Source organism: Montipora capricornis, chromosome 5 (assembly GCF_036669925.1).
Source record: "Montipora capricornis isolate CH-2021 chromosome 5, ASM3666992v2, whole genome shotgun sequence".
Lineage (NCBI taxonomy): Eukaryota > Metazoa > Cnidaria > Anthozoa > Scleractinia > Acroporidae > Montipora > Montipora capricornis.
The window spans coordinates 972501-999346 of NC_090887.1; the positions used below are offsets into that span (position 1 = coordinate 972501).

Here is a 26846-nt window from a genome sequence, read left to right on the forward strand (position 1 = left end):
AAAGAGAACAAAAGAAAAACATTTCAACACGAAATCATCTTCAATTAAAGTGGCCAAACGACTACTGGCAGCCATTTTGTCTGTCAAGGTGATTATCGGCTGATAATCCGAGATAGCGAACCAATGAGAGTGCGTGATTTTGTATAATCACTTGTGTGTTTATACTAAAGTGTATTATAAAGATAACTGAATAGAGGGTAATGTGAAGTGGTAGAATTCTATCCCATATAAACCATGTGAGCGTTAGCCCTACTGGTGGAAATGGGCCCACACAAGGACAGAGAAAAATTCTGACCAGGGTGGGAATTGAACCCATCTATATAAAGATAGATCATCCATCTGAAATGGACATGAACATTGGCCTGCGAACACAGATGTATTTCCAGCAGTCATCCCCCGCCCCTTCTCAAAAAAAAACAAAAAGGAGAAGAAGCTATTTTGGGGGTGGGGGAGAAAGACAACTGCCAGAAATATGTCTGCATTCGCAGGCTAGTTGGACATGGTGGTTAATGCTCATAAAATTAAGGGCATCGTCTGTCCAGACAAACTGTTGTGCTAGAGACTACTCACAGAGGATAAAAATCCAAGACATTACCTATTATTTAACAATATAAAATTAAGAGGAAACCAGTAGAAAATCGAGCAATTTCAGTTTTTAGTGGACAAAAATCTGGTTCCAGAATAATTTCAAGTATTTTACAGTCCTTTTTACATTTCCTGAAAGCTAAAGATATAAATATTTGCCTGAAATAACACTGAAAACAATTTCCCATGGGAACGAGAAAAATTAAATTTCAACATTCAGAGAAATTGTGAAATTGTTCATCATCAGTTTCATTTCACCAGTACTTTCAAGTGTTTCTTACGAAGTTAAACAGTTGTTTTTGACGTTTGGTGTTGCTAGAAATGATCTTTTTTCAGAAGATATTTAAAACAGTCGTACAGATGTTTGCAATACAATGTTTATAATCTTGTTACTAGCTTTTTGTCCACTTGTTACTCGAACTTCTGGTGGATTTCGTCTTAATACTCTCTTGGTGTCCACCCAACACAATAGTAACACCTTATTGTGGATGAAGCTTCTGAGATAGCAACAAAAGCTCCTGAGTAAATGTATTTATTTGCGTGTTCTTTGAAGAAAAGAAGTACAGTCTCCAGGTTTGTATGGAAGGAAAGAATGAATTTTCCGGCTAATAACAGGAAAGCAACCTACCTCTACCTCTCTCTCTCTCTCTCTCTCTCTCTCTCTCTCTCTCTCTCCCACTCCAATAAAAGGGAAGAGGAGAGACCCTGGGAACGAGGTTGTTAGGAAAGCTGCTTCTCATTTTTTCAATCCTCCTTCATTCTAAAGACTTTTTCATGCAAATAGCTAATGCTACAACTTTGTTACAGATCCTCTCTTGTAAATCAAATGTACATGTACACATAAGACTCTGTTCAGACAGACAGAAGTTGTGAGTGTGTAATTGGTGAAAAGTCTTTATAGTTGTGCTACTAGCTGTAAGTGTAAATGTCATGAGGAAAAGTTAAACCATCTATTTAAGTTCCTCTTTAGAAGAACCATGACTGTTCTTTGTTGTATTTCATAGGAGCTTGAAGAGCACACATGGTCTTTGTTGCACAATACAAATTTGAACAGAAAAAGTGGAAGGTTTGCAAAATGTTATTGTTTCATTTGTTGTTTGGGTGGCTTAATTACAGATTACACATCAACCTTTTAACATTCAATCCTTCAAGATTTTACATGTCACATTAGGATGCATACTTGATGTTATCTGCATGAGATGAGGTATTTTGGTTATGTTCAACTGTCAAGAGAATAGCCACGATCTGCGCCAGTGAAACTTCAATTTTATTATTATGGTGACAGGAGATTTTAATGGAAAGAAAAGATTAATGCCATAATAATAACATTGTATTTGATAACAATCACTTTCCTGGTGAAAGTTTTACATGTATACTGTGCTGAAAAGGATCTTTGAAAGATCCTCGAAGGTCTTAATGAAGATCTCTCTAACTTCCATCTTAGAAAAGTCATGTTATGTCCATTTTCTTTTGCAACCCAGCATGTGTGGATAAAGTCTTTCTGCAGCTCCAGTGTTCTTAAAAAGATTTCTGGCTGCAGGTCACACACGTGGGAACTGGACTTATGACCCTTCAAGTCCTTTTTATACTTTTGAGTCACAGTTTACTTTGGCAGAAGGTTATAAACTACATGGATAAAAGAGCCATGTATATTGCTCATAAAACTTTTGATGAACTTTTCTCACAGTATTGTTAGCAACACAGTGGCACAGGTCATAAAGTCATTTTGCTTTTTGTTTGTTTGCAGCAATTCTGTCCATAGCTGTAGTCTTTGTAAGCAAGAATTTGTTGGCCTTTTGAAATTTACTGAACATCTGCGTGAGAAAAATCATCAAGAAAAGCTTCTTCAGTGGGTAAGAGATCAACATCCAGAATGCAGCCCAGAAGACAAACAGGTTAAAAGTCCAAACCAGCAACAAGAGAACAGAGAAATGCCCAACTGGGCTACTGATGATTATAATGGCTTTAATTATTTCAGTGACAATGAGAGGAATGCAAAGGTGAATCAAAGTTGGCATAGGGGCAGCTATCCCCCAGGGCATCCGAGAGAGTTTTATCAGCATCCGCAATACCATCATGATGAGGGCTTTTATAGTAGAGGGATCAGGAGGGACGAGTATCCAGAAGTGCAGTCTCACCCACCATGGATTGGAAGTGGTAGAGGAAAGCCAGGAGAATTCAGAGGTGGTCCACCACTCAATCATGGTATGATAAATAACTTGCATCAAGAAAATGATAGGTTTAGATGGAGAAGAAACTCCGGTGATTCACAGTATGAAAATAGAGCAGGCAACATGTATGGCCAGTATCCTGTTGGTGGTCGAAGACCTTCGCACAATGAGGAGTCTGACTCGTACTTGAGACAAGATCGTCAACCTCACTCACATTCTGGTGGCAGTAACAATAATTATTATTATTGGCATGACAACAACTCACCAAATCTTAATAACGTAAGAGATGAAACTAGGACTGCTGGGTCTTCTCAAAAAGGGAAGGAGGAACAGGCTGGCTCTTCAAATGGCAAAAATAAACAAAATTCTAAGTTTGAGCCAAAAGAGACGGCATCAAGCACTCAGACTAAAGCAGGAAATAGGTCTGAAGAAGGATCATCTGTTGATAAGACACCAACAACTTTAGACCATACCCCAACTTCAGGCAGCCCTGTTGGCAAAAATGCCAGGAAAGGGAAGCCAAGAAAATTTGCACGACCAGGAGAAGAAAAGAAGAAGGATTCAGAGAAAGCTGGTGCCGGTAGCACCACCAGGGATTCAACAGAGAGTAAAGACACTGCCACAGAATCAGTTCCACAAGATAAGATTTTGTCTTGCGTGGGATATAAAAGAGGTGAGGCAGCAAGAAATACAGAAACATCAAAAAAACCCACATGGCTACAGAATGTATCAACTGGTGAAGATTCTGGATCTACTGAAAAGGATATTTCTAAAACAGCCACAGCTAGACTCAAGGGTGACTCTTCTGCTGTTGTCAAACGAGATACCTTTTCATCTGAAAAGGGGAATTCCCTCTCAACCCAAGAGTCAAATAAGAAAAAGAAAGAGGATATCTTAAAGGACATAGAGAAAACGAAAGAGCAGTTGCTTTATGGACAAATGGACGACATTAATGTATATTCATCAGAAAGATCTAAAGGGCATAAAGACGACACTGTATCTCTTGCAGACAAAAAAAGGCCAATTCTTAAAGGGAACTCTGTGTCATACCTTGAAGAAACTGGGCCTATGAAAACTGCCAAGTACACTAGGGACTCGTTGCCAGTAACCAGTGAGAAAAGAAAGGAGCAACAAACGACCAGGTTGGAAAGCCTCTCTCTGTCATCTTCGGTATTCCAAGACGAGAAGTCATCAAATTCAAAAAACCAAGCAGAAAACGCGAGCCAATTACGGAGGCCATCCGAAACCAAGAACAGGCAAGAATTTCCTCATGATAGCAGAAATGTTGGTGGAAAAGGAAAAACGGACGAAAGTACATGTAATGTCAGTCGTGACATCAGACCAAAACGTAATGACCAGGCCAGCTCACCAATGACGATTTCGAATGTGAGTTCATTACCGTGGGACAAGAGAGAGGAGAAGCTAAGATCTTTGCTTGGAGTTGAAAAGGAACGAAATAATTCCGAGGTAAATGCTACTTGTACATAAGTTTTGTCTTTGTTTGTCGTTCAGATTTTGTGTCTAGTTCAGTCTTGACTCTGATGCTCCCAACGCATAAATAGGTCATTGTGATAATAAAAATTTAGTAGAAAAACAAATATCTTAGCACATTTTGGGTGGCTAACTGAGGGAGAGTTGTGAATATAAACGTAAAACAGTTACCTTAAAGGAGAAGTTCCTCGAAAATGACGTCCGTGACGTCATTGAGCTCAACCTGAAGTTAGCTTCCAGCCAGGTTGAGCTCAATGACGTCAAGTATAATCCAAGATGGCGGCCTGCATGTGTGTATTTTTAACAGGAATTTCACAAGGTTAGAAAGCTATTTGAAGATTGAAATTTTGGTTAAAAACTGTTCTCATGAACTTTCTATTAATCGAGTAAGAAATAATGTCATTTTGGAGTGAAGTTCGCCTTTAACATTTTAAGTTTGAGTTGCCCAGTCCTCGTCGGTCTAACTGGTGTCAAGAAGCCCTTCACTTAACTGGCCCATCACTTAATGGTTTGGAACGTCTAAACCATCACTGTGTAGTTGTCCCGCGACATGGACATTGTTTGATTAACCTTTCTCCAAAGAACGTTGATATCTTTACATTTTCCCAAGTCTGTCCCTTGACACGTCAGGTCAGGTTTTGAGCTTTTTGGGATTTTTGGTGTCTACTGCATTATAGACGCTTTATACTGCTGTAACGAGTAGAACATTCATTCATACACGAGTACCAAAAACGCAATTATTTTCTGATCGTGTCCTATTTTCCCAGAATGATCCTGAGAGATTTCTCACTTGTTTTCTTCTGTTTTATTCTTCCATAAGGGTAAAGAGACGGGCCTTTATTCACTGTCCAAGCCAAGTAAAGGGTCAGAGACACGCCCATCAATACCAACCAGCACTTCATCGTCAAGTCCTGGATCAAGTAAATCCCCTTCTTCGCGGTACACCCCAGGTTTTTCTCAGTTGTCGCTGTCACGTCCACAGTGTAGTTTTGTTCATATTGATGGGGTTCAGTGCGGGGCGATAACATGGAACAAGTACGTCAAAAGTGTAGAATATCTGTTGTCTACTGAGTGTAAGGGGATCTTTCACGACGTCACTGTTTACAAATTTTGTTTCATTAACATACAAGTTTGCTCACAGAAGGCATCATGCTATTTACAAATTGACTTCAAAAAGTAAAGGAACTTGTTAAAGTGGTACTACGACCAAAAAAACAGTTCTTATTGTCTTTGGATTTCAAAACTATGTTAACTAAACACTAACTGACCTAAGTTTTAAGTTCTGATTTTAAAAAGACACCTGTTTATTTTAACTGGAATTTTCTTATTTATTGGTCCGCCATTACTAACTTTAAAATCTTGAGAGAGCTGGGGCGAGGAGAAAATGACGTCAAAGACTCGCTAGCTTAAGAATGCAATGCGTGTGTACGAGGCTGAATTAATATGCAGCACGGGAGTTTCAGGCTTTCAGACTTTTAAACCCTTGTTTTGCATATACAATAAATTGCGTTTACACGCTGTTTACACGCTGAAATTTTAAGTTAGTGAGTAAATGACGTCATTTTCTTTAGATCCAACCCTCTGAGGTCCAATCGGTCAGTTTTGAACGTGAGTAATGGCGGACCATGAAATCCAAAACTTACACTCAAAATAAACAGCCTTTGGATAAAACTCAAAGCTCAAAATTTTGTTAGTTAGGTGTTAAGCGAACACGATTTCAAAATCTGAAGAAAAAAAGGAAATGATTTTTTGATCATAGTACCACTTTAAACTCACTTAAATCTGTTAGCTTTGATAACGAGCCAGTTATTAGCCATAAAAAAAACTGATAAATTCTTGGGTGGCCAAAGCGCTAGTGATTCCATGCATCCTCTCCAAATTTTCGAATTTTCAAAGCATCATTGCTGAGAGATTATCTGGTAAATCGCATTTCAATTTTCAGAGACGCTCATTACGCAGTCAATATTCATTCTTCTTGACTAATTAGAAAACTATACGGTAGCCTTGTGCTCATGAAGCAAAAAATGTAAACGAAGACGTCCCTATAGTAAAACATGCTTTGGTCAATCACATCAGAGGCAGACCATGAAATGAACCAATCATAACACAAAGCAAGAAGCGCGGGAAAACGTGAGTGAGCCAATCACAATGGGTTTTGCTGTTACGTCTGATTGGTCAAAATCAAGTTTTCTCTTGCGAATGCTCGGTTACCTGGGAATATTTTTAAGTCGGCGATACCTCTTTAAGTCAATTACCTTGCGTATTATTGTCAAACCAAACAAATTATGAGATGCTTTTTGACACTCAATTGAAAATCCTCCTTTGAATTTTAATCGCGGACTCTAAGTGTTCTCACCAGGATTTTGTCTTAGGGAGTCATAGGGCCCCCTTTCCTGAAAAATAGGGGCCCTATAGGGGCTTAAGTGGGAAAAAATTACTTGCGCTCCTTTACTAGGGTGAAAAAAATCCTTTGCGAATTAAGGTGAATTAAGCTGCAAATTGTCTTATCCGTGTTCAAAATTTCCGTCCTTATTATGGTCCTGATGTGTCCCAGTCCCTTAAAAACTAAGACGCCTTTTCGCTGTATTTTACCAAATGAAAGATTATTCCTACAGTTTACAGTTGGTCCCTGGTAGTACGCATGTTTGTTGTACAAAGGTATTTCTTTGTTTAGGTACTGTTCATATCATCAACGAGTGTTTAAAGACGAGGACAGTAGCTCCCAAGACGAAAGTACTGCTTCATTGCCAAGTTTTAAGACAAAAGAAGATACCCGTCAAAGCAGATCCCCCAAGCGAGTCGGGAATTCAAAGATCTCGAAAAGAGCCACACCCTCTAAAGTAACTTCGAGAAATACCCAAGAATCAAAGGAAAAACTTTTGGATGCGGTTCATGACCCTATCTCCAGAAATGCTTCGGGAAATAAGAAAGGTTCAAGGGGTGGCAGCGATGAAAACACGGGTCAAATTGATCTCAATTTGACTTCGTCTTTCACATCACCGAGATCTACTTCACAAACCGACGCTTCTCCCGAAAACATTGATCTGAGCTCCACAGTTCTGCGTTCTTCTATTAATCCAATCACTGATGGCACTTCAAGTGAACGTACCCTTAGTTTCATCATCAGCGCTAAGGCTGGTTCCAACACTGATGTCAGCGTTAGTGCCACTGTTGACGGTAACATTAGAGGAAGCAGCGGTGCTAGCATTGGCCCAGGCACTGGTGCGAGCATTGATTTAAGTGACACAATACGAAGGCCTGGAACAACAACCCATCATAGTGATAGCCTGGACAGAGAAGGTAGCCTCAGTATTGATTTGAGTGGCACTGTACCAAACCTTGAAGGTCTCCTGGCATTGCATGGTTCTTCAGCTGTCGAAACAAAAGCGAGTTCCAATAATAATTTGAGCAAAACTTCGCTGAAACATGGGCGATCTTGGAAGCATGTGGATTCATCAGGCATCGATAATAGTCTAAATGCGGTGCGACGTGAAAAGGATCATACAAGTGAGTCAGCACCACAACTTAGACCTGCGCTTAGTAGTTTTGACATCAAAGAGGCACCGACGCCAAATCCACCACTTTTGATAAAAGTAAAAACAGAACCTGGTACCGAGAACGAAATCGCTGCTGGATCTCAAAAAACAGAAATGATTGATCTGAACTTCAGCACCAAACTGCTGGGCGTTCCCCATTCCGTTGTCGCACCTTTTAATACGAGAATGCCTTTAGCCAAGAAATCAACCGGAGAAGTAATGAAATCACCAAATGATTTTTCTCCTCAATCGTCGATACTGTCCTCGCCTCGAAGCCCAGTGATTTCTCGAAACTTCTCTTCTGCATCTCCTGTGCCAGGTGAACAATCTCCCGGATCTACTACCTCTTTTCCCTCCCTCTCACTTGATCTATCTCGGTTCAATCTTCCTCCAGCTGTGCGCAAAGCTTTAGCTGATCGATACAACAACGGAAGAAAATTAGATGGGGCTACTCACAGCCTTGAGTCTGATCTCCCAGAGGGTCGCAGGTCGCAACCTCCTTTGTCAGAAATCAAAACGCAAGAAGTGTTCGATCCGAGTTTGAAAGCGAAAGCTTCTTTGCCAGCAAGGCTTCGAAATCGAGGACAACGAAGCATCAGCTTAGACTCAACCATGGTAAGGACACGCAAGTTTGGAGAAGATTCACGAGCAGGGCTTCTAGGTGAGGAAAATATGCTTGACTCGCAGCAGTCATTAAACAGACGTTTAAATGACAGTAGACGTCAGTCAACGGAGTTTTATTCGGACAAGGCTTTCGCCACGTCGGCAGCCTCTCCTTTCTTTTTACAAGGGACTTCTTTAAAAGGACCACCCTTTGGCGTACCAACGAGTAAAGCTCCTCACATTGGTGGGCCTAAAGAAGAAAGACCCGACGAGCTTCAGAGCCAAGGTCTTATAGATTTAAGCTCAACGTCATACCTAGATGGAATGCAAATGCGAAGATCGACCAAAGCGTCCCTACTGACTCTTGGCAGCTCCCAATCGCCTTCTGGACAATCAGTACTTCAAGGTGAAGGGCTAATAGACTTGAATACCACAATCGAATATGGTTCTAAAGAAAACTCGGAAGTAGCATCGGTGATAAAGCGCAAGAGATTGAACTCCTCGTTAGATTCTGAGAGTGCCTCGAGTGTAAGAGATAAAAATATGGCGAAAAGACCAAAACGGCAAGAGACATCGAGCGGAGATGACAAAACGGCTACCTACCGAACTGAAGTAAACGTTCAAGAACTGTTAAGTATTGAACGAGAAGAGCAAAACCAGTTACAGAATTTACATGCTGTTCAATCTAGATTAACATCTGTCCGGGCGCAGATTCAGAAATTGTGCACGGAATTGGATTCTTTAAGTTCCGAAGAACAGAGGATTACGCTCAGAATGGGAGAATTGCGGAATGCACGACTTAACATTCTAGAAAACGCTTGTTATGATAGACAAGGGCAGTCTTCACTTTCAAGGAGCGAGAGGATTTCAACAAATAACACTAACTTATCCACGAAACAGGATACTAGCAATGACAGCAGAATGTCCGCGACGCCCGTGGAGTCAGTCTCTCAGGATGGCACTTTCTGTAATGTTGTTAGCAGAGCCTCGAGTAATTCTTGCGAGGGTAGCAAGGACATAACGCCACTGCCTACTGAAAGGGGTTTTCATGGTCAGTCGTCCTTGAATGCAAGTATGACTGACACTATTAATCAATCCGGAGAACACCTTTGTAATATCGGTAAAACATCGCAAATCAGTTTGAGAGAAGAAACGTCACAAAGCAACCATCCGAGTGACGCATTAGAATTTGCCACGAACCCAGGAAAATCTTCATTTGGGGAAAACCGTCAAGCAAATGTGGCTCTACAGACGTCCGGGAGCCACAATAGTGACGACGAAGAGACGAAAGATGAGCTTAGGAGTTTTGGTTCGAGGTCGGAGCGAAGTCATTTTTCAGGTGGTGTTGTTGCCAGGAAACCGCGTGAAAGTGTTCAGGCGAAAAAGCCTAGCAAATTTGGTAATGAGCAACCCAGGAGAGATTTCAGGAAAAAAAGCAAGCATCTCACGCCCTCTGATGGAGCCTTACTTAGGAAAAAGAGTTTTTCTGACGTGGATGTTTCAAAGACTATCGAGACGGGCAGAAAGAAGATTCGATCTGTGAAAGAAAACATGAAACGATGGAAAGAACAACAGGAAGGCATTGAGGGCGCAGCTGAACAACAAAGAAGCGGTTTTCATTCTTCTTCCCACAGTGATGCCGCTGAAACTAAGATTGACAGGCGCGCCTCCCAGTCTTCAAGAATCTCAATTCGAGACAAGCCCTCTCCTCGAAGGACGTCCAAGGATTTTAAAAAATCCAGCATGTTTCACTCCGCTAAGAAACGTCTATTGGAATCGCGAAAACACAGGGTAGAAAAATCACATGCCAGAGACAAGGAACGTAATGACATGGAAGCTGTTCCTCGGAAAAAAAGAAAGGTTGACAATACTTCAGGTGATACAGAGTGGAGTGAAATGACTTCATACAAAGGAAAAGGCGGAGTCATCTGCGCGGCGGCCCACACGACCACAGCTCACTTAGGGGGATCTGGAAGCGAGGATATGGCCAATATGTTGGACGAGATTCCCACGCGTGATGTGGTGAGTTTATGTTTACACGTCTCTTTGATCTAAATGGTCTTGATAGCGCAAGTGTTACAATGGCTGATGATGACGTTTAAAGCATCGAAACGTGTTTCTTAAATCCTCTTTGCTTGTGTTTGTAATATTCGATCTATCAGGATAAGATCACGGTTGAATAATACCAAAAGCTTCCATTTTGACTCATTTGTGATTTTTTATCTGCGTTTAGGATGCTAAGGAAGAACTAATTGGGCAGCATAATGAAAAATGGCCACCGGAAAGTATTGCTCTCTGCTTTCATTTAAATGACCATACTGAAGGATTTCACTCTTCAAGTAGACTTACAAGTGAGAATCCTCTTGAACCGGAGAATGAACCACATTACCGGAAAGACCTTCATAGAAGCTTTATTTTAATAATCAACATTAGGTTACGCCGGTCACAAAAAACTATAAGAGTGCATAATGACGATTGAAGAAGTGATTATATAACGAAAATTGATTGTAAACGTGTCTGTTGTTTCCAGGAGAGCCAATCGCAGTCAGATGATGCGACAAGTAGTATCAATACCCGACCAAATCACTTGCAAATCCCATCCTCAACTGTCAATTCTTTACAGAAAACTCTACAGAAAGCAAAAGGTATTTTACTGTCTTTGAGTATATTCAAACGAATGACACTGATCGTTCAAGGTTGTTACTTTGTGAATGCCTAGCCCCATCTGTCTGCACTGCACCGGAATCGCACGGCCATGGGTTCGAATACTGTTCAAGCCTGGATTTTTTTTTTACTCTTGCTTGCAATCTTGTCACCAAAGCCCGCTTTTCTTTTAGTTAGCACCAAAAAAACGGACTCTGGTCTCCGCGAAATTGGTTGCAAATAGTTACAAAAAATGTACTTTCACTGCGACTGCGCATAAATCCAGAGTCCTTGTTCTTGGTGCGGGCTCTGGGGACGAGATTTGCTTGTTTGCAGCTGCTTAAGTTGCTGTTTAAGTGCGATAGTCTTTCTACCTTAAATCAGTGTCATGTCCATTCAGCAGCGAATGAAATTTCATTTCACCACTTACGGGATATAACATGAAACTCGCAATAATTGACTCGCTCCTCTCTGGCCTGATAGCTCAGTTGGTAGAGCAGTGAAGCGCAGTCAAGCCTTCCCGAATTGCTTATCGAACTGCGATTATTAAAAACTGAACTACGGATGTCAGATTTCCAGCATTTTCTTTGGCTTGCCGGACACAGGCTATCAGTTCATATACCTGCTGTACCTTATACAGTCAAGGAACGAGTCAGCAATAAAGCGAGTTGAAAACATTTTTGCAGCTCTGAGAAAAAACCGGAATAGACCGAGGCAGAAATCGATGCTTTGGTCGACAATACTACCCCCCCGGGAACACCATGGAGTTTTTAATAAAACAATTATTCTATTCGGGCTTGCTGGGTATAAAATGAGTATAACCAACTCGGCGCGCTATCTATCACTTCATCATCCAGCGCGCCCTTGTACAATAAGTGTTACTTATCTTCCTACATCCGTCCATCCGCAGTTCATATGTAGGCTACATTTCTTATATTGTAAAAATTAAATCAGAATACTCCTGTACTTTGAGAAATGAAACAGACTGTACAATTAGTAAATAGACCCCTTCGGGCGGCTGGTATGTCGGCTGATAATGTCCGCGGCTGACAGATTGTCCGAAAAATGAATATTTGGCCGAGAAGCGAAGCTTCGAGGGCAAATATCAAATTTGAGGACAATCTTTCAGGCGCGGACATTATCAGCCGACATACCAGCAACCCAGAAAGGGCTTTATTTATTTTATAACCCTGCCATTAATTTCTGATGGCAATGCTTCGTATTTTTTCGATGCACTGTTTAAAATTTGACGAGAAAGAAAGCGTGTAGGTCTCAGGAAAAAACTGAAAAAGAAATTTCAACCATGAAAGACAGAATGTGCAAAGTTTGGATGACAGTGTATTCAAGTGCGGCTGGAATTTTTCTTTCCTTCGAACGGATGGTTTATTTTATAGTTAGGTCTTGTAAACACAATGTATTCAATTCACTGCTCTATAAAATGACTCAGTTTAAGTTCGTGTTGGATTAAATATCTTAAGTCTGCTCATAACTTTCTTCACACCTTCAAAACGTTGACTTAGACTTTACGGAACAGCATTTGCGACCAGCTCTTTGATGTCGCTACCGCAAGACTTCAGAAAACGAATTTGTTTTTCTTTCATGTAAAATTGCGAGTATCCCACCTGACGACATTTCAGTTCTAACAGCACGCAAGACGTATTATACCGGAACCTAATTTGATAATCGAACCTTCAACCTTTTTTCCTGACTATGCCCAAGTAACTAACTGTCGATTAAGACATAACTGCTTGCAAAATATCACGCAAAGAACAAAGTACCTTCGCGAACGGCATGGTTGATTGTTTTGACTATTTAGTTTTTCCCGGATATATAAAATGGCCCCACCCATTTGCTCAATATTATCCCCACTGCTTCTTTTGATGGACGTAAGGCAAGGCCTTAAAAATTCTCATTTATGAAATTCGAAGCGAACGTAATAACGACGCTTAGTTTGAGTCTTCCTGCTGGCCATAATCAAGTAACCAATGCATATTCGCTCTTTTTTTAACGAAATATTTCTTCCTGTAAGTAGCCAGTATCAAAAATACCATAATACTCTTTGTCTGTCCCTCCAAAGTTTTGCATAAGCAGTTTTTTCCAGTTTCTCTTTGGACCATTGTAAGTTCCATGAGAAAATAAAAACAATGCTTATGCAAAATTTTGGAGGGACAAAGAAAGAGAATTATGGTATTTTTGAAACTGGCTAATTTAGCAATGATTATTTATTATATTTTCGAAGAACATGAGTGGAAGTAGAAATAGTGAACTGAGGCGATGGTGTGGTATCGTGTCGGTGCAAACGGACTTAACAAGTAATTGTTGCAATTACGAGTTTCGAATCCTATGTAGCGTTGGAGAACGTACAAATGTTTGCTATTTTATACGAAGAATATCTTTTCATACTTACAGAGAGTAAATCAATAAGCATTAACTTATTCTATTAATTATCCTGTTCTAATTTGTTTTTGTTTGTTTGTTTTCTGATGGCCAAACAAGAAAAGAAATAGAGATTGTTTTAATCAGATAAGATATCAATTTTACTTTTAGCTCCGAAAACTAATATTTTACGTAAAAGCACAGTAATAGAGTAAATATATAAGACAACTCGAGAGAATGAGACTACCAGCAATACAGCAATAGCAACAGTGTAAAATATTCAAGACAACTCGAGAGAATGAAACTACCAGTTTTTTAAGGATTCAAACTTACATTTAACGGGAATGTTGCGATGTCTCGTCGCTCGCCTATCGCCTCCGGGTATTTCCAAAGATTCCATATCATGTTCGGTTTTCTCGGATGTATTTTCTGTTTTCATCTTCTCTTTAAAAGCTTACAAAAGCGGCATCCGAATTTTTTCGACCTTGAGTCGTTCATGGAAACTTTGTCGAAGCAAAGCGACAAGAGTAAAAAGGCGGGAAAAAGCGAGCGCGGGCCGACATCCGGGACCTTGTAAATGCTAATGACCTTCCGGCAAAGCCCTCTGGGCCCGGTTGTTCAAAAAAGCCGATTAACGCAAATCCCAGATTAAAAATTAACCAAGGAGTTTATTTCTCTGTTCCCAAATGCTGTTCAACGCTGATATTCGGCAAAACTTTACATTAGAAGAAGTCAATCCTGAACAACAAAAATAAGCAAAAGAAACTTTTACCAAAAAGTTGAAAACATGAAACAAAAGTTAACGCTAATCCTGGATTAAGTTAACCCGCTTTCGAACAACCGGGCCCAGGACACTCCTTAGCTTTTCCAGGAAGAAATTCAAATGAAACAGGAAATATTTTGAAACTGAACAAAACTTCGAAATATCTTGGGTTTTCCATTCGAGGTCGACCTGAATTTTCTGAGTATCAGGACAACCAGAAAATTCCGTTTCGTTTACTCCATTTGCTTTCGTTTTACTCGGGTAAGATTTTGCCTTATGTTTTTTAATGTTCTGGCGCAGAACTCATCAACATGATTGTCTCACAGTGACAAGTTAGGAATCTGTCTTAACTCGCCATTTGAAATTTTCCTGAATCTTAAAGTGGGATTTTTGTCGGTTTTTCTCGGCTGTAGTGAGAGCTCTCGCTTTCCACCAAAGTGCTTCGCGTGAGCCGAGTTTGTCGGTCGTTTTACTGTCATTCTGAAGGTTTCTCTCCGTGGCCAGTTCTCCAGATTCCTTCTCCTCAAACGCCAACATTTGGATTTGATTTCATTTGCAGTTTCCTCAGTGGAAATTATTCTCGTCTGTATAAGCTTGAGAGTTTTATTTATATTTATGAATGGAATCCACCATAAACGGCGCCTACAATAACTCATCTTGCTCTTCCATATTCAGAACACAAGAGAGAAGGTCGTCAAGCGAACAAGTATGAAGGACACACAGGGGCCGTTTGTGGATTAAAGGTGAGTTAACTATGAGTTTCGTAAAACTAAAGCGCGAAAATTGGTGGTTGTGGGATGGGGGGGGGGGGGGAAACTGACGTTTAGATCTTTAGGCCCTCGTCAGACTGTAATCTTGGTTTTATCAATTCGCTGTGACAAAGGGCTAACGCTTGAAATGTTAACTTTCTAATCTTCCTATTTCCAACACCGAATTTCCGTGCTCAGTTCACTTATCCCGGCGTCAACACAGCCCAACAATTTCTTTAAAAACCTGTTAACCAACTGAAAAGGAGCACGTTTTCTGTGAGTCTGAATAAGAAGACTCTAACGTCTTAGCCGAATTTATTTGGAATGCTTTGTGAGTATTTATTTGTTTATTTTTGTCCAGGTCCGCAATAGTCATCTATTTACTTGTTCAGCTGACAAAACCACAAGAGCATTCGATGTCCAGGTCTGTCACTCATCAGTGTTGAATTTAAGGACGGCGCCTAGTATTGTTATTGCGCATACGTTCTGCGCATCTCGAGATACTCAGGTTTCCTATTGGTGATGCTTACTAATACAAGGACATTTTTGCGTGGTTTAAAGCTATGCAGAGAAAGTAGATCTTAGAAAGTACACTTGGTATCCAAAAAGAAAATTGGGGGTAACCACGCATTTTTCTGAGATAATTAAGCTTCAGTTTGAGAAAGAACGACATACATGGCTTTGCATTTTAAAGCTCTTTACAAATATTCTTCATGAATTATCTTTGAAAAATGCGTAGTTACCCCCAACTTTCCTTCTCGATTTCAATAACACTTGTTAAGATCTACGTTTCCCGCATAATCATAAATCGGGGCAAAAATACCTTTGAATTGGTAGGCACCGTCCTTAAATCACAGCATTAATTTCACATGATCATATCGGGAGTAAATTTTCCCCGCTAGTCTTGAATGGAAAATGTATGAAAATTTAAGAATGAGAATGATGTAACAATGCACACACAGTTTTCTTCCTGCATTTCTGTAATATTGGGGAGTTTGAGAAACGGAGACGGCCACGGCAAGACAACGCCACAAAACAGTGATATCATTGGTTGAAAGAGGAAACGTAATCGAGCTGCTCGTGCAGCACGCATTTTAGCTCCTAGAGCGGTTTTCAATTGAGTGTCGAAAGTAATTAGCGAATTGCTTTGGTTTTGCATTACTTCACTCAGTGATTCGTTCATAGTTCTCGCGCCACTTTTTCAACCAATCAGAAGCGAAACCAAAACCAATCGTGGCTCGCGCGTGCACATTTTCCCGCGCTTTCGTGTCGGCTACGTGCAATTACTTCGAGTTTCGATTGGTTTACCGGATTGTCTCCGTCCTTTTTGATTGGCCAAAATAATTTCTTTGGTTTTGGTTTTATGACACTCGATTGAAACTCACTCTACTTTTTGCTACACTCTGCATAACGACGATCAATGTACCTTTTATATCTTTATGTTTGATTTTACCGTAATAACCGTGCGCTTGCTATATTTTCAGACAGGGGAATGTATTAAAGTTTATCAAGGACACCACTTGGCAGTCAATTGTGTTGAGGTTTGTAGAATGACAATTAGCAAAACTTTCTAAGGTTATAATTGATGAAGTCATCAAATTCTTGTGAGTGGATCAAGTATAAGCAGAAACCCATAAGGGTTGAAACGTGTAACGCGCGTTCACAGCTTCCGAATATTCAGGAATATCAGCGAACTGATTGGTTGAATGTTTCAGTGCTGAATGTTTCAGTGCTAAGTACCATATTTGGAAACGCCTCGCTCTTGTTGTTCCAAATATGGTACTTAACAAATTGAATATTCAGAAGCTTGTTTCCCAGCACACAAGGGGCCGTTACACGTTTCAACTCTTATGGGTTTCTGGTATAAGTTATATTTAGTTGAAAGGAAGATGTTCAAAATAAAACTCCTCCGGGAACAATTATTGTGTGGTGTGAGGGCAATCAAACGAGTGATTGGATAAGCTGCAAAAGCGTAAGGTTCCTTCATATGTTTCCGTATATCAGTAAAGAATACTTCATTGAATCATGGGGCGTTACGTTTAGTTTAGCCATTTGTCCCATAACATAAAAATCATTTGGCAAGTTAAGTTGTTTCTTCGGGGTAACTAAATAAAGCTAGCCGACGAGCAACCTACTTCCAAAACAAAAGATGGGAATAATACCGAGCTTAATTTCCTCTCCTCGTGCGCATGCATGCGTCTTTTGAACGCCGAACTCGCTTAGATGTCAGTCAATAAAGTAAAGAGGAATATTGTGATCTAATGGTAGAAAATAAAAGTCTTCTTTTCTCCCCTCCCCACCCCTATACAGAATGTTTCCACCCTCCCCTCCCCCCGACCTCCCATCTTCCGAATCTGCCTCTTGGAGTTTCTTGCGTTTGATTTTGAAATCTTACGCGCAATCTTGCTACAGATTTCCGAAGATAAAGACAGACTATTCACCGGTTCCAATGATCAATCTGTCAGAAGCTACAACATCAAGGTAACTAACTTGAATTTTAGGGAGGAACTTAAGATAATGATGTGTTTTGATGCTTGGGTGTTATCGTTTACGTAACGGAGGGCAGTAGCTACGACAACACCACAAAACAAAAGCATTATGGACTAAACCTGGTTTTCACCAGCGATGCTGGCCCAAGTAGCTTATGCTACGTGAAAAAGAACGTCGACGTAAGCATAAACACACGCCAGGAACCCATGACCCGGAGCCTACATCTCCCATACTGGGCCTATGTAACGGCATTTTTACAGACCGATCTATTTTTAGACTATCTTTTCCGAAAAAAACAAAGGCAGTTCCGGTTCGGTGACCCTATGACGTTAGCTTAATTTCTTGTAATTGGTCATCGAGCGCTTGTGGGAGTCCCATTGGCGGGACGTGACACCGTGACACGAACACAGTAGAGTTGTAGGCTCCGGGTCATGGGTTCCTGCACACGCATAAAAACGCAATGTTCACTAGTGTACGAGTGCCTTAATTGGCCAGACATGGCCAGACGTAGAACATTGCCTTGTGCTTATGCTGTGTTTCCTTCTCACACGGTATAAGGAAAACGCAAGCACAAGGGAAGCAAGGAAAACTTTTGATCCTTGTGCTCGCTGTGAATTGAGAACTCATATGCGTGCGCTTTTGCCTGTGCTTGTGTCGTTAATGAAAAACCACACCTTATTGACTCAAAAAATCGTTCCGCATATGTAGCATGCAGTTTAGTACATTTGTTTGTCTTGGCCAAACAGCAACATGAAACAAATAAATTGAGATTTTGAGGACGAAATTAGAGTAAATCCTTCATTCTCTATCTATTCTTTAAACTGTTTGTACCAATCTCAGCGATGAGGTAACTCGCCCATAATCGCAAAATATTTGCAATAGAGCAAATTTAAATTTGCTTAATTTAAACTCCCTTTTGTGCTTTTCTTTTCTACCAGACTGGCGCTTGCACCTACAAATTCACGTTTGATGGTCGTGTTATGTGTCTACACGCAGCGTTTGGTGTTTTGTTTGTTGGACTAAACACTGGAGTAGTGGCATCTATAGACTTGGTGGTAAGTAAGGAATGACGTACATTGGAGTATTACTGCATGTAGTAACCTCACGAGGTTTTCGTTCCGAACGTGCACATTGGGCTTGATGGTCGAGTTTTTTCAGGTGCGCTTCAAGACTTCAAAGCGCGTGCTCACAAAGAAGAACTTGTCCTACTATTAGCTACCTTGAGATTGGAGTACGAATTCTCAGTTCTTAGTTCCCGCATTTCAAAAATTTTCCTTCTTTACACGTTATGCGTGTGCCCAAGACTCGTACTTTAATCTGAAGGTCGCCAGTACTCTAATCCAGAGGTCGCTGACAACCAAAAACACTCGACGTTTTTTAAACTCTCCGTAGTTTCATTGATCTCAACCAAGTTAAAATACAGATGCTCGTTCTTACCAGTTTGTAAGGTCATCTTGGAAAAAACGATGCCCGAAGTGCTTGTTTACGGTTCTTTGTTATTTAGGCTAATAAGTTGCTTGAACGCCTTCCCTGCCACGAGCCGCGTGGAGTCAGTTGCTTGACAGCAGCCACGGAAGGACAACGGAGACTGCTGTGTTGTGGCTCTTTCGATTCCACAATTTCTATCAGGGACTACAAGGTACTTAGCGACTTAACCACCCTCCCCCTCTTTCTCTCTTTTACAGTTTGGCACGAGCTACTCGAAAAATGCTTACCACCTCTTCCTCTAAAGTGTTAACTTCAGTCATTTTAAAAGAGATTCTAAGTCTTTTAGCGTTAATTAGTTTAGTTGACCTATGAATGCAAAAATTATCTGTGATAAATTCGTGAACTATGAAAGACACAGGGAATATGTACGTCATGCCCAAATTGAGGCTCCGGAGAAATCTAGTCCTTTCTTGGACTCGGACTTATCCTGAGTTCCATTTCTGTGTGAAAAAGGAAAAAAACTTAAAGAAACATTTTCTCAACCAGCAGTATTTTTTGTGATTCATTTGTCTTTATTTTTAGATGACTTTAATAGTGACTGAAAAGCGCGAAGGGAAGTTACTATAGGGGAATCTTTGTTTACACTTTTTGCCTCATTAGCATAAGCCCGTCATTTTCTAATCTATCAGCCCAAAAAATCAGTACTGAATATTGAAAGTGCATTCTCTGAAACTATGAGCACAATTTACCAGATAATCTCTGAGTGATGACGTATGCACTCATTCGCGCTCTTGTCACCCAAGAATTTCTCAGTTTTTGCCAAATGGTTTAAAATTTTAATTTTAACCAAGTCAAACACGTTATTTTACCTTTTGTAGTCAATAGACCTTTTTACAGTTGTGTGCTTAACCTTTAAATGGAAATAAGGCTGGTGTTGACCTTGTTATGATACAGACCTCCCCCCTTTTCTTATGTTAATGATGTTGTTGTTGTCATGCTAATCAGTAATAATTTACATAAGAAAAGCAGTGAGGTTTCCATCAAAGCAAGGTCAACTCCAGTCTCACTTTCATTCATAGGCCAGATAACTAAGCACACAACTGTAAAATGGTCTATTTGTGATTGGTATCACCTAACTAGTGGACTAATGCAAATCCTGCATTTTGATTGGCTACGCTACCAGAGGACTACTAGTAATAGTCCTCGAGTAGCGAAAAGCGTGACGCTGTCTTTCGTTTTATTCCCAAATAAATATTTGGTCAACTTGCATTTGCTAACTTTATAATTGCCTTTTCTGTCCGACTAGTTGGGTGATACTAAAACAATGAGACCCTTCGCCCTCAAGGGCCACGGGTCTAATTGTTAAATAGCATCATGCCTTCTATCAGCAAACTCGTATGTTAATGAGACAAAATGTAAACGATGACAGGACGTTTTCAACCAACCTCTAGAGACACCAATAAGATAGAGAAATGTACGACTTCTTGTGGACGAACCAAAGAAGATAATGAGTGATCTTTTGTTTTCGTCCACCAACATGGCGGCAATGACGTCACGTGAAAACCTCCTATATAAGTCCCTTCTTGTTTTCGGTAGCCTTTTTCTCTTGAGTCTTCCACAACGTTTTTTTCAAGGGCACATAAGTACACCCCAAGAGACGTAAAGAGGGAAGAAGTTGGAAACGAAGGGAAAGCCTAAACGGTTGAAAATACAGGCGACCCAAAAAGAGTTATAAGAAAATTTGTTTCCTAAATAAATCACTATTATGTTTACCACAGACTGGCCTGTTAATCCGTTCAATCAGCGATCACAGCATGACCGTGTTATGCCTGCAGGTACGTTTGTAACTATTTTTCCTTCCGTTTCTAAAACTCGCCATTGATTGTTTGATTCCAATGATTGCATTGCAGGTTGTGGATGACATTCTGTACAGTGGATCCGCTGACATGAAAGTGCAAGCTCATAATTTGAATGTAAGAGGCTGGGGTTGAGTTATTGAAAGCGCAACCTGCGGTAATTCTTGGTTAAGTATGGCGAAAATTCATGCGTTGTCATGGTAGCTAACCGCCATTAGAGTTAATCGCGCTTAGTACGACTTTGTTTGAGCGAGATCATGCCTTGATGAAGTTGATAACGTTCGGTTCTCCTTGTAAGGATCCGGTCACATCAAGTAATGCTCCTTGGTTCAAGACATTTTTAATACGTTTACATGACACAAAATATTTAAAAACAAGATGCTCAGGGGCACCCAACGTCAATTTTCGGAAAATATCTGTTCGGAAGACGATTTGAGATCTAGAATTTTCGGAACATTTGTTGTAGAATTTCTTGCTTGCCTGCCTCTCCTAGGATTTTCGAACATCAGAAAAATGGTATAATTGCCCATTTTTTAATAACGGATTTTTACCCTAAAAAGGTCACCTAGAATTTTCGGGGGCCTTTTTTCTGGCTAAAGTTCTCGAAAAGGTAAGTTTTGATCCCTATAATTTTCGGATCACTAGAGTTTCAGCTAGGAAATCCGAACAGATAAAAAAATTTTAGGGCATAAAAATATGCCTATATCTACCATTTAAATACTAAAATACGTTTAACAATGCTATGTTTAAGTGGTTTTGAACTATATTCTCGTTGGGTGCCCCTGATGCTGTCGTATTGGGAATGGGAAATTTTCGGGCCGTTTTATTTACGAAGAAAATTAAGAAATATAATTTTTAAAATCGATTTTGAATCCGAATGCTTCTTTGCAGTAGTCGAATCTAACACTTCCGATTGCTCTGTGCTCGGCGGCCACTGAGCTATAAAACACTCGTCGTTGCTGGGCTATTAAAGGACTCGATGAAAGAAATGTATCAGTTCAGTGACAGTGGGATATGTATGTGTTCAGGTGTATGTATATGTCCAGGAACGGTTGAATATTTTCCAAGTATGGCCGAGAAATCTCTCCATTCATTTCTGTCATTTAATTTTGTTGATTCGTTGTCAGACTGGAGACCTTTTGCGAAGCTTCGATGGTCACACAGCAAGCGTCAGCGGTCTTCAGGTTGTGGGAAGAGTGTTGGTCACATCCTGTTTGGACAAACTCATTCGCTGTTATGACGTAACGGTATGTCTTCACCATTTATCAGACGCTTCCTTTTCGAACAAAAATGAATGTGTTGCAGTGTCTTTGCTTGTTTTAACTTTAAGTAGCGTTTTTTCAAAGCAAATGTTGTGCGACCTGTGCATTTCATTTATGTAAAAAGTAACATAGATTCCTAGAACAGGGAGTTTGTTTGTGTCAATTTGGCATCGATAGTCACACCTTCAATTCATCAGCCCCTCGCTAGCTAGTTGGTTGAATATTTCGTTTGCGTTCGCCGTCGTTGTTCACATTGGCCACATTGCTCCAAGGTGAGAGTGATATTGACATTGATCTTGACATTGAGATGGGGGCATTGACATTACAATTAACCAAATTTTCCTTGTCTTTCACTTACAGTCTGGTGATCTTCTTCAAGTATATGGAGGCCAGATGGATATGATCTTTTCCGTTCTTGTCAGCAATGGTCGTGTAAGTATGGCAAATTATTAAATGACTTCTATAATGTTTGGAAATGGAATTTTGGAAATGGAATTTCTAAATGGACGTTGGAAATGGGATTTGTTTGTCCACGGAACACCTTAAGAGCGCTCAGGAGCTCGTTCAACATGTGTCCGTGCATTCCGGATCGAATTGGAATTTGGCAGTGAGACCTTGATCAGGAGAGTCTCTTCTAGCGTGCGAGGCGAGTACCAGCGGAGCTTTGTCTGAGCTTTGTCTTACTCTGTACTTTGCATCCTTGCTTGTTCGTGCGTGTGATAAAAACGTATTCAAAAGATTTTGCGAGCAAATTGGGAAAACAGAAACACTATCTAGTCTCGTTTTTCCTGCTTGCTTTCAGTATCCCTTCTCCAAATCTACCTGATATATTCATTTCTACCTGTGCGACTCAGAACATGACAGGCGACATACTTTCTGCAGTCCTCGTGTCAGTAACCAAACTCGGGCTTTTTTCTTTTTCTCTAGATATTTAGTGGGGGTAGAGACGGGTCTGTTGTAGCTGTCAAACTGGATTTACGAGTTTATCATCCTTGTAAGGTGAGGTAGGCCTGGGTACTGGTTTACCAGTCTAAAGATCTTCGAGAGCCACATAAGGTTCGAGACGATCAACTAACTATTATGAGACTTGAAAGTCGTTAAAGCCTTTTAGAGGTTTATATTATGCTGCATTTTGACGGTTGGAGGAGAATTTTTTGATGGTTTCTTGATGGTTAAATTTTAGGACGTTCGAAATTAAGACCCTCCAATTCATTCCAGTCAGCGAATGTCAAACACTGTGGCCCCATAGATCAGACCTCAACACTAAGAATTGCGTCCGTGCTCTTTCCAAAAATCGTGCGACTTCTTAAGTCCCTCATTGAGGTAAAATTTTTATACTTCTTACTTTGTGTTTCTTTCAGTGGCAAAACTGCTCTCTTAACTTTGGTATCGCATCGCATCTGAGAGACCACATAAAAGGTGACTGACACTGTTTCAATCTGTGTATGACAAATATCAAGAACGGAGGTCTTAAGCAATCTACTTCCCGGGGACCGAAGGCCCGCCGTAACTGATTAGAAATGACATGCGCAGATTTCCACTTTCGATTGGCTGTCGTACTTTTCCCGACCGCGAGTGAGAAAATCAGAAAAAAAAACTCTTGATGTAAAAATTATATATTCATCACTTTCGCTGTTTGTTCTTGTTTAACGAACTGTTCTTGTTCTTTACGACGTTACGATGCAGAGTATCACGTGATAGAGCAAGGCACAGTGGGAGCTTGTCATTGGTTCCAGTGTGGGCACCAGTTCTCTGCGGAAGATGATATCTCAGTAAGTCAATCAGGATGCAGCTCTTTACAACTTCTAATTTCATTGGGGCCCTTAAGGGATCAGCTATATTGTTTTTAGGGTTAAGGTCCATGGTTTCTTTTGTATCGTTCTTTGTGTCCATTGTTTTCTGAACCAGTTCCGAGAGTTGTTCCGAGGTTTGCGTGGCGACAGTAGGTCTGTGTGCCGGTTACTGTTTTGTGTGCTTCTTTTGGCGCTTGTATATTTGCCCATCTCTGAAAAAAAAAGAGGCATGCTAAGCCTCGCATTTGCATCAGGAAGCAGCTATTAGAACGGCTTTGGGATTAGGTTTCCAAAGGATCTTGGTGTCTTCCAAAAATACCATACCTCACTCTGTCGTCCTTTATCAACCCAGTGAATTTAGACCCGAACGGTTGCAAAAAGATGTGGCTCCCCTAATTGATGCTTGTGAAAACAAGGTCCAAATCACTTAAACGTGATAAAGAATAAACCAAATAGTTAATATTATTAAATACCAAAAGTGTAGTATTTTTTTGATCGCCTTCATAAGAGCTGGCGCAAGCATAACCTCAAGCAACATACCCAGGCGCATAAACTCGTTTTTAATTTGTCCCTTTCGTTCCAACAAAAGTTACAAATGATCTAAACGCTGCTGATTCGGCGTATGTTGCTTTTGCAGTTGCGCTTGCATTCAGACGGAAAGCCGGGCTTAAGTTCTCCAGGTTTTACATCCATCAAAAGCTTTTTACTACCCTCCTCTTCACAGGTCGTCCTCAAGCACGTTTTGGGCCACGTAGTCACCCGAACAGCAAGAAAAACGGCGATTTGAATGATTGGTTTAAATCAACATCATATTGAAAGCCTCTAGACATCAGACGTTCGAACAGAGAGACTGCAAAGTTCACAATCAACTTGTGTTTTTCAATAGTCAATTGTGTTTTCTTGGCCAAATGGACTTTGGAACCGCCTAAAAGCAGTTGTACTGTAACTGTACCAATCTTAAATTCAACTTCGTCGTTTCTAAATTTTTAGTCTTCATGCTTGAGTTTTATCCGTGGAGACAGATTAATTTTATTAACCCTGTATCCTTTGCGGATCGACTGACAAAATTGCATAGAAAAAGCCGCAAAAGGGTCGATTTGTAACCGATGCTGCAGAATCCAGATTATATCGTGCGCCTTTTAATCATACTGTAATCTATAGACTGTTTTGTTCTTGGCATTAGTCTTGCTTGCACGAAAGTTTGTGGTGTTCGTTAAATAAAACTGAGGAATACACGATTTTCTTTAGCGTATTATATGCGTGCCTATTATTGGGAACTGGTTAAAGTAAAACGTTGACTTCGGAAGGGACAATGTCATTGTTCAACACAATGACTGATCAGACTTTATCAAACGAATACGATCCTGTTTCCTCTGGTCTTGTAATAAACATAATGTATCAAAACATAAACAATGTCCTCTGACATTTAAAAACAAAACATCAAAATGACTGTGGGTGGTAACAAACCTCATAGATGTGCCTTCCTTTTCCGAATTTATATAAAAACACCACACCATCTGTTTGTGAAACAGCGAGGGCAGCCATTTTCTTCGGTCAAAATGTCAATATTGTGTCTGGTCCTTAAATGAATGTGTGTCGTGAAGAATATTTTGGTTTTGGAAGTCCTTTACACTAATTCGTGCAGAATGCTCTGCTTTTTTAGTCACGTGGTACTTCATCTTTGCACGACGTTTGATTTGAATCTTTACTTTAGGCAAACAATTCTAGGATAAAAGCTAAATTGGTATTAAAAACCTTCATAGCTTTCTGCCTTTATGCACCACTGAAAAAAGACTTCTTCATGTCTTGATAGTGATTCTTACCAAGTCCAATGTATAGTTTCGTTATTTATCCCGAATAGAGTTGTAGGTGGATTTTTTCACGATGACTACTGACAATCATCACAGAGCCGAACGCCTGCATGGCTGAAAGTGCTTTTCAATGATCGCCGTGATGTCCCGTATCGTGAAGTTCAAGGGTTCACGCTCTAGAATGATAAATCGTCGCATGTCAGCCCTATTGATTAATAAAGTTAATGGCCTTTAAGTATTGGGCGGAAGTGTTTTAATTTTTGTGCAAAACAACGATGGCTTATCTAAGCATTCTCACAACTTACATTAAGAACTTTAAAAATCTGTATCTAATTTATTTATACACCCGACATTAAGGAACTCAGAGTAATTTGAAGGGTTTTCTGGGATTATTTCCTTGGATGAAGTTGATTAATCAATCACGTCATGCTAAATGCAATTTCTACATGTTGCTAAACGAAGTTGAAGGAAAGCAGAGACGATTCCATTCCTTTCAACCAGTTGGCATTAATTTAATGGCATTACTCAATCGTTTTCCAATCTTCAGAAGATAGTGACACACTGATCAACATTTGTTGATTAACACTTTTTGCATTATGTTGAACCCTCACCAACTGGTCACGTCACTGGCCGATAAATTAAGTCAGTTGATAAAATGGTGGTTTGAATGTCTTATTCTCGAGTCGGACAATTCATATGGGCGACTCCAAACCGGTCAATAAGGAATTTGTTAACTCCATCTCTGCGAAGCCCGTAAAATTCAACTTCCGGCTTTTTTCGACAATGAAACCCCTTTGTCGTTTTTATCACAGTATTAATTTTCGACCTCCCTTGAGTGCCATTAGGGAAATTCTTTGCTGGTAAATTTGTGGAATTCCGAATTTGCCTCTTAAAGTAATATTTTTTTAGAGGATCAGTAACATTTTACAAAGCCGAGGCGGCTTTTCGATTTCGCTGACCACGATGCAATGCAGAACCCAAACGCCTAATCGTTCAGAACAAAGGTCTGACTGCGTTTGCAAGTTTTCATGAAACTGTGCACTTAAAATTAAAAGTGGTTTCTTCACGCTTTGCTTTTGTTGGAATTCGTTTAAGTGCGACTGATTATCCAAGATGGCGATCAACAAACCCCTAAGACATATTTCCAGCGCAAGAAAAAGAGATGAGGGATTAAAATGAAACGACGAAAGATAACATCTCATTAACATATTTCGGACACATTGCCATTAGAGGCTTTGTATTACACAAATTGCCACATAGCTGTATATGCGACCACGTTTGATTGAAAA

The 26846-nt window shown here is 40.2% G+C and overlaps 1 protein-coding gene across 2 annotated transcripts in view; it reads left to right on the forward strand.

The window, feature by feature from the left end:
- LOC138049007 (uncharacterized) overlaps window positions 1-24984 on the forward strand; it is a 25868-nt gene extending 884 nt beyond the window's left edge. The window contains exons 2-20 of one of the 2 annotated variants that reach the window (XM_068895117.1): window positions 1590-1651; window positions 2333-4223; window positions 5068-5282; window positions 6922-10408; window positions 10917-11031; window positions 14844-14911; window positions 15279-15341; window positions 16402-16458; window positions 17330-17398; window positions 18346-18462; window positions 18912-19046; window positions 20614-20670; window positions 20746-20808; window positions 21819-21938; window positions 22314-22385; window positions 22881-22952; window positions 23315-23372; window positions 23640-23725; window positions 24471-24984. In XM_068895117.1, coding sequence (XP_068751218.1) covers window positions 1590-1651; window positions 2333-4223; window positions 5068-5282; window positions 6922-10408; window positions 10917-11031; window positions 14844-14911; window positions 15279-15341; window positions 16402-16458; window positions 17330-17398; window positions 18346-18462; window positions 18912-19046; window positions 20614-20670; window positions 20746-20808; window positions 21819-21938; window positions 22314-22385; window positions 22881-22952; window positions 23315-23372; window positions 23640-23725; window positions 24471-24533 — 6870 coding nt within the window. In that variant the 3' untranslated portion in view covers window positions 24534-24984. The remainder of the gene's footprint in view (window positions 1-1589; window positions 1652-2332; window positions 4224-5067; window positions 5283-6921; window positions 10409-10916; window positions 11032-14843; window positions 14912-15278; window positions 15342-16401; window positions 16459-17329; window positions 17399-18345; window positions 18463-18911; window positions 19047-20613; window positions 20671-20745; window positions 20809-21818; window positions 21939-22313; window positions 22386-22880; window positions 22953-23314; window positions 23373-23639; window positions 23726-24470) is intronic. The other variant, XM_068895118.1, reaches the window with a different exon arrangement.
- The last annotated feature ends 1862 nt before the right edge of the window (window positions 24985-26846 follow it).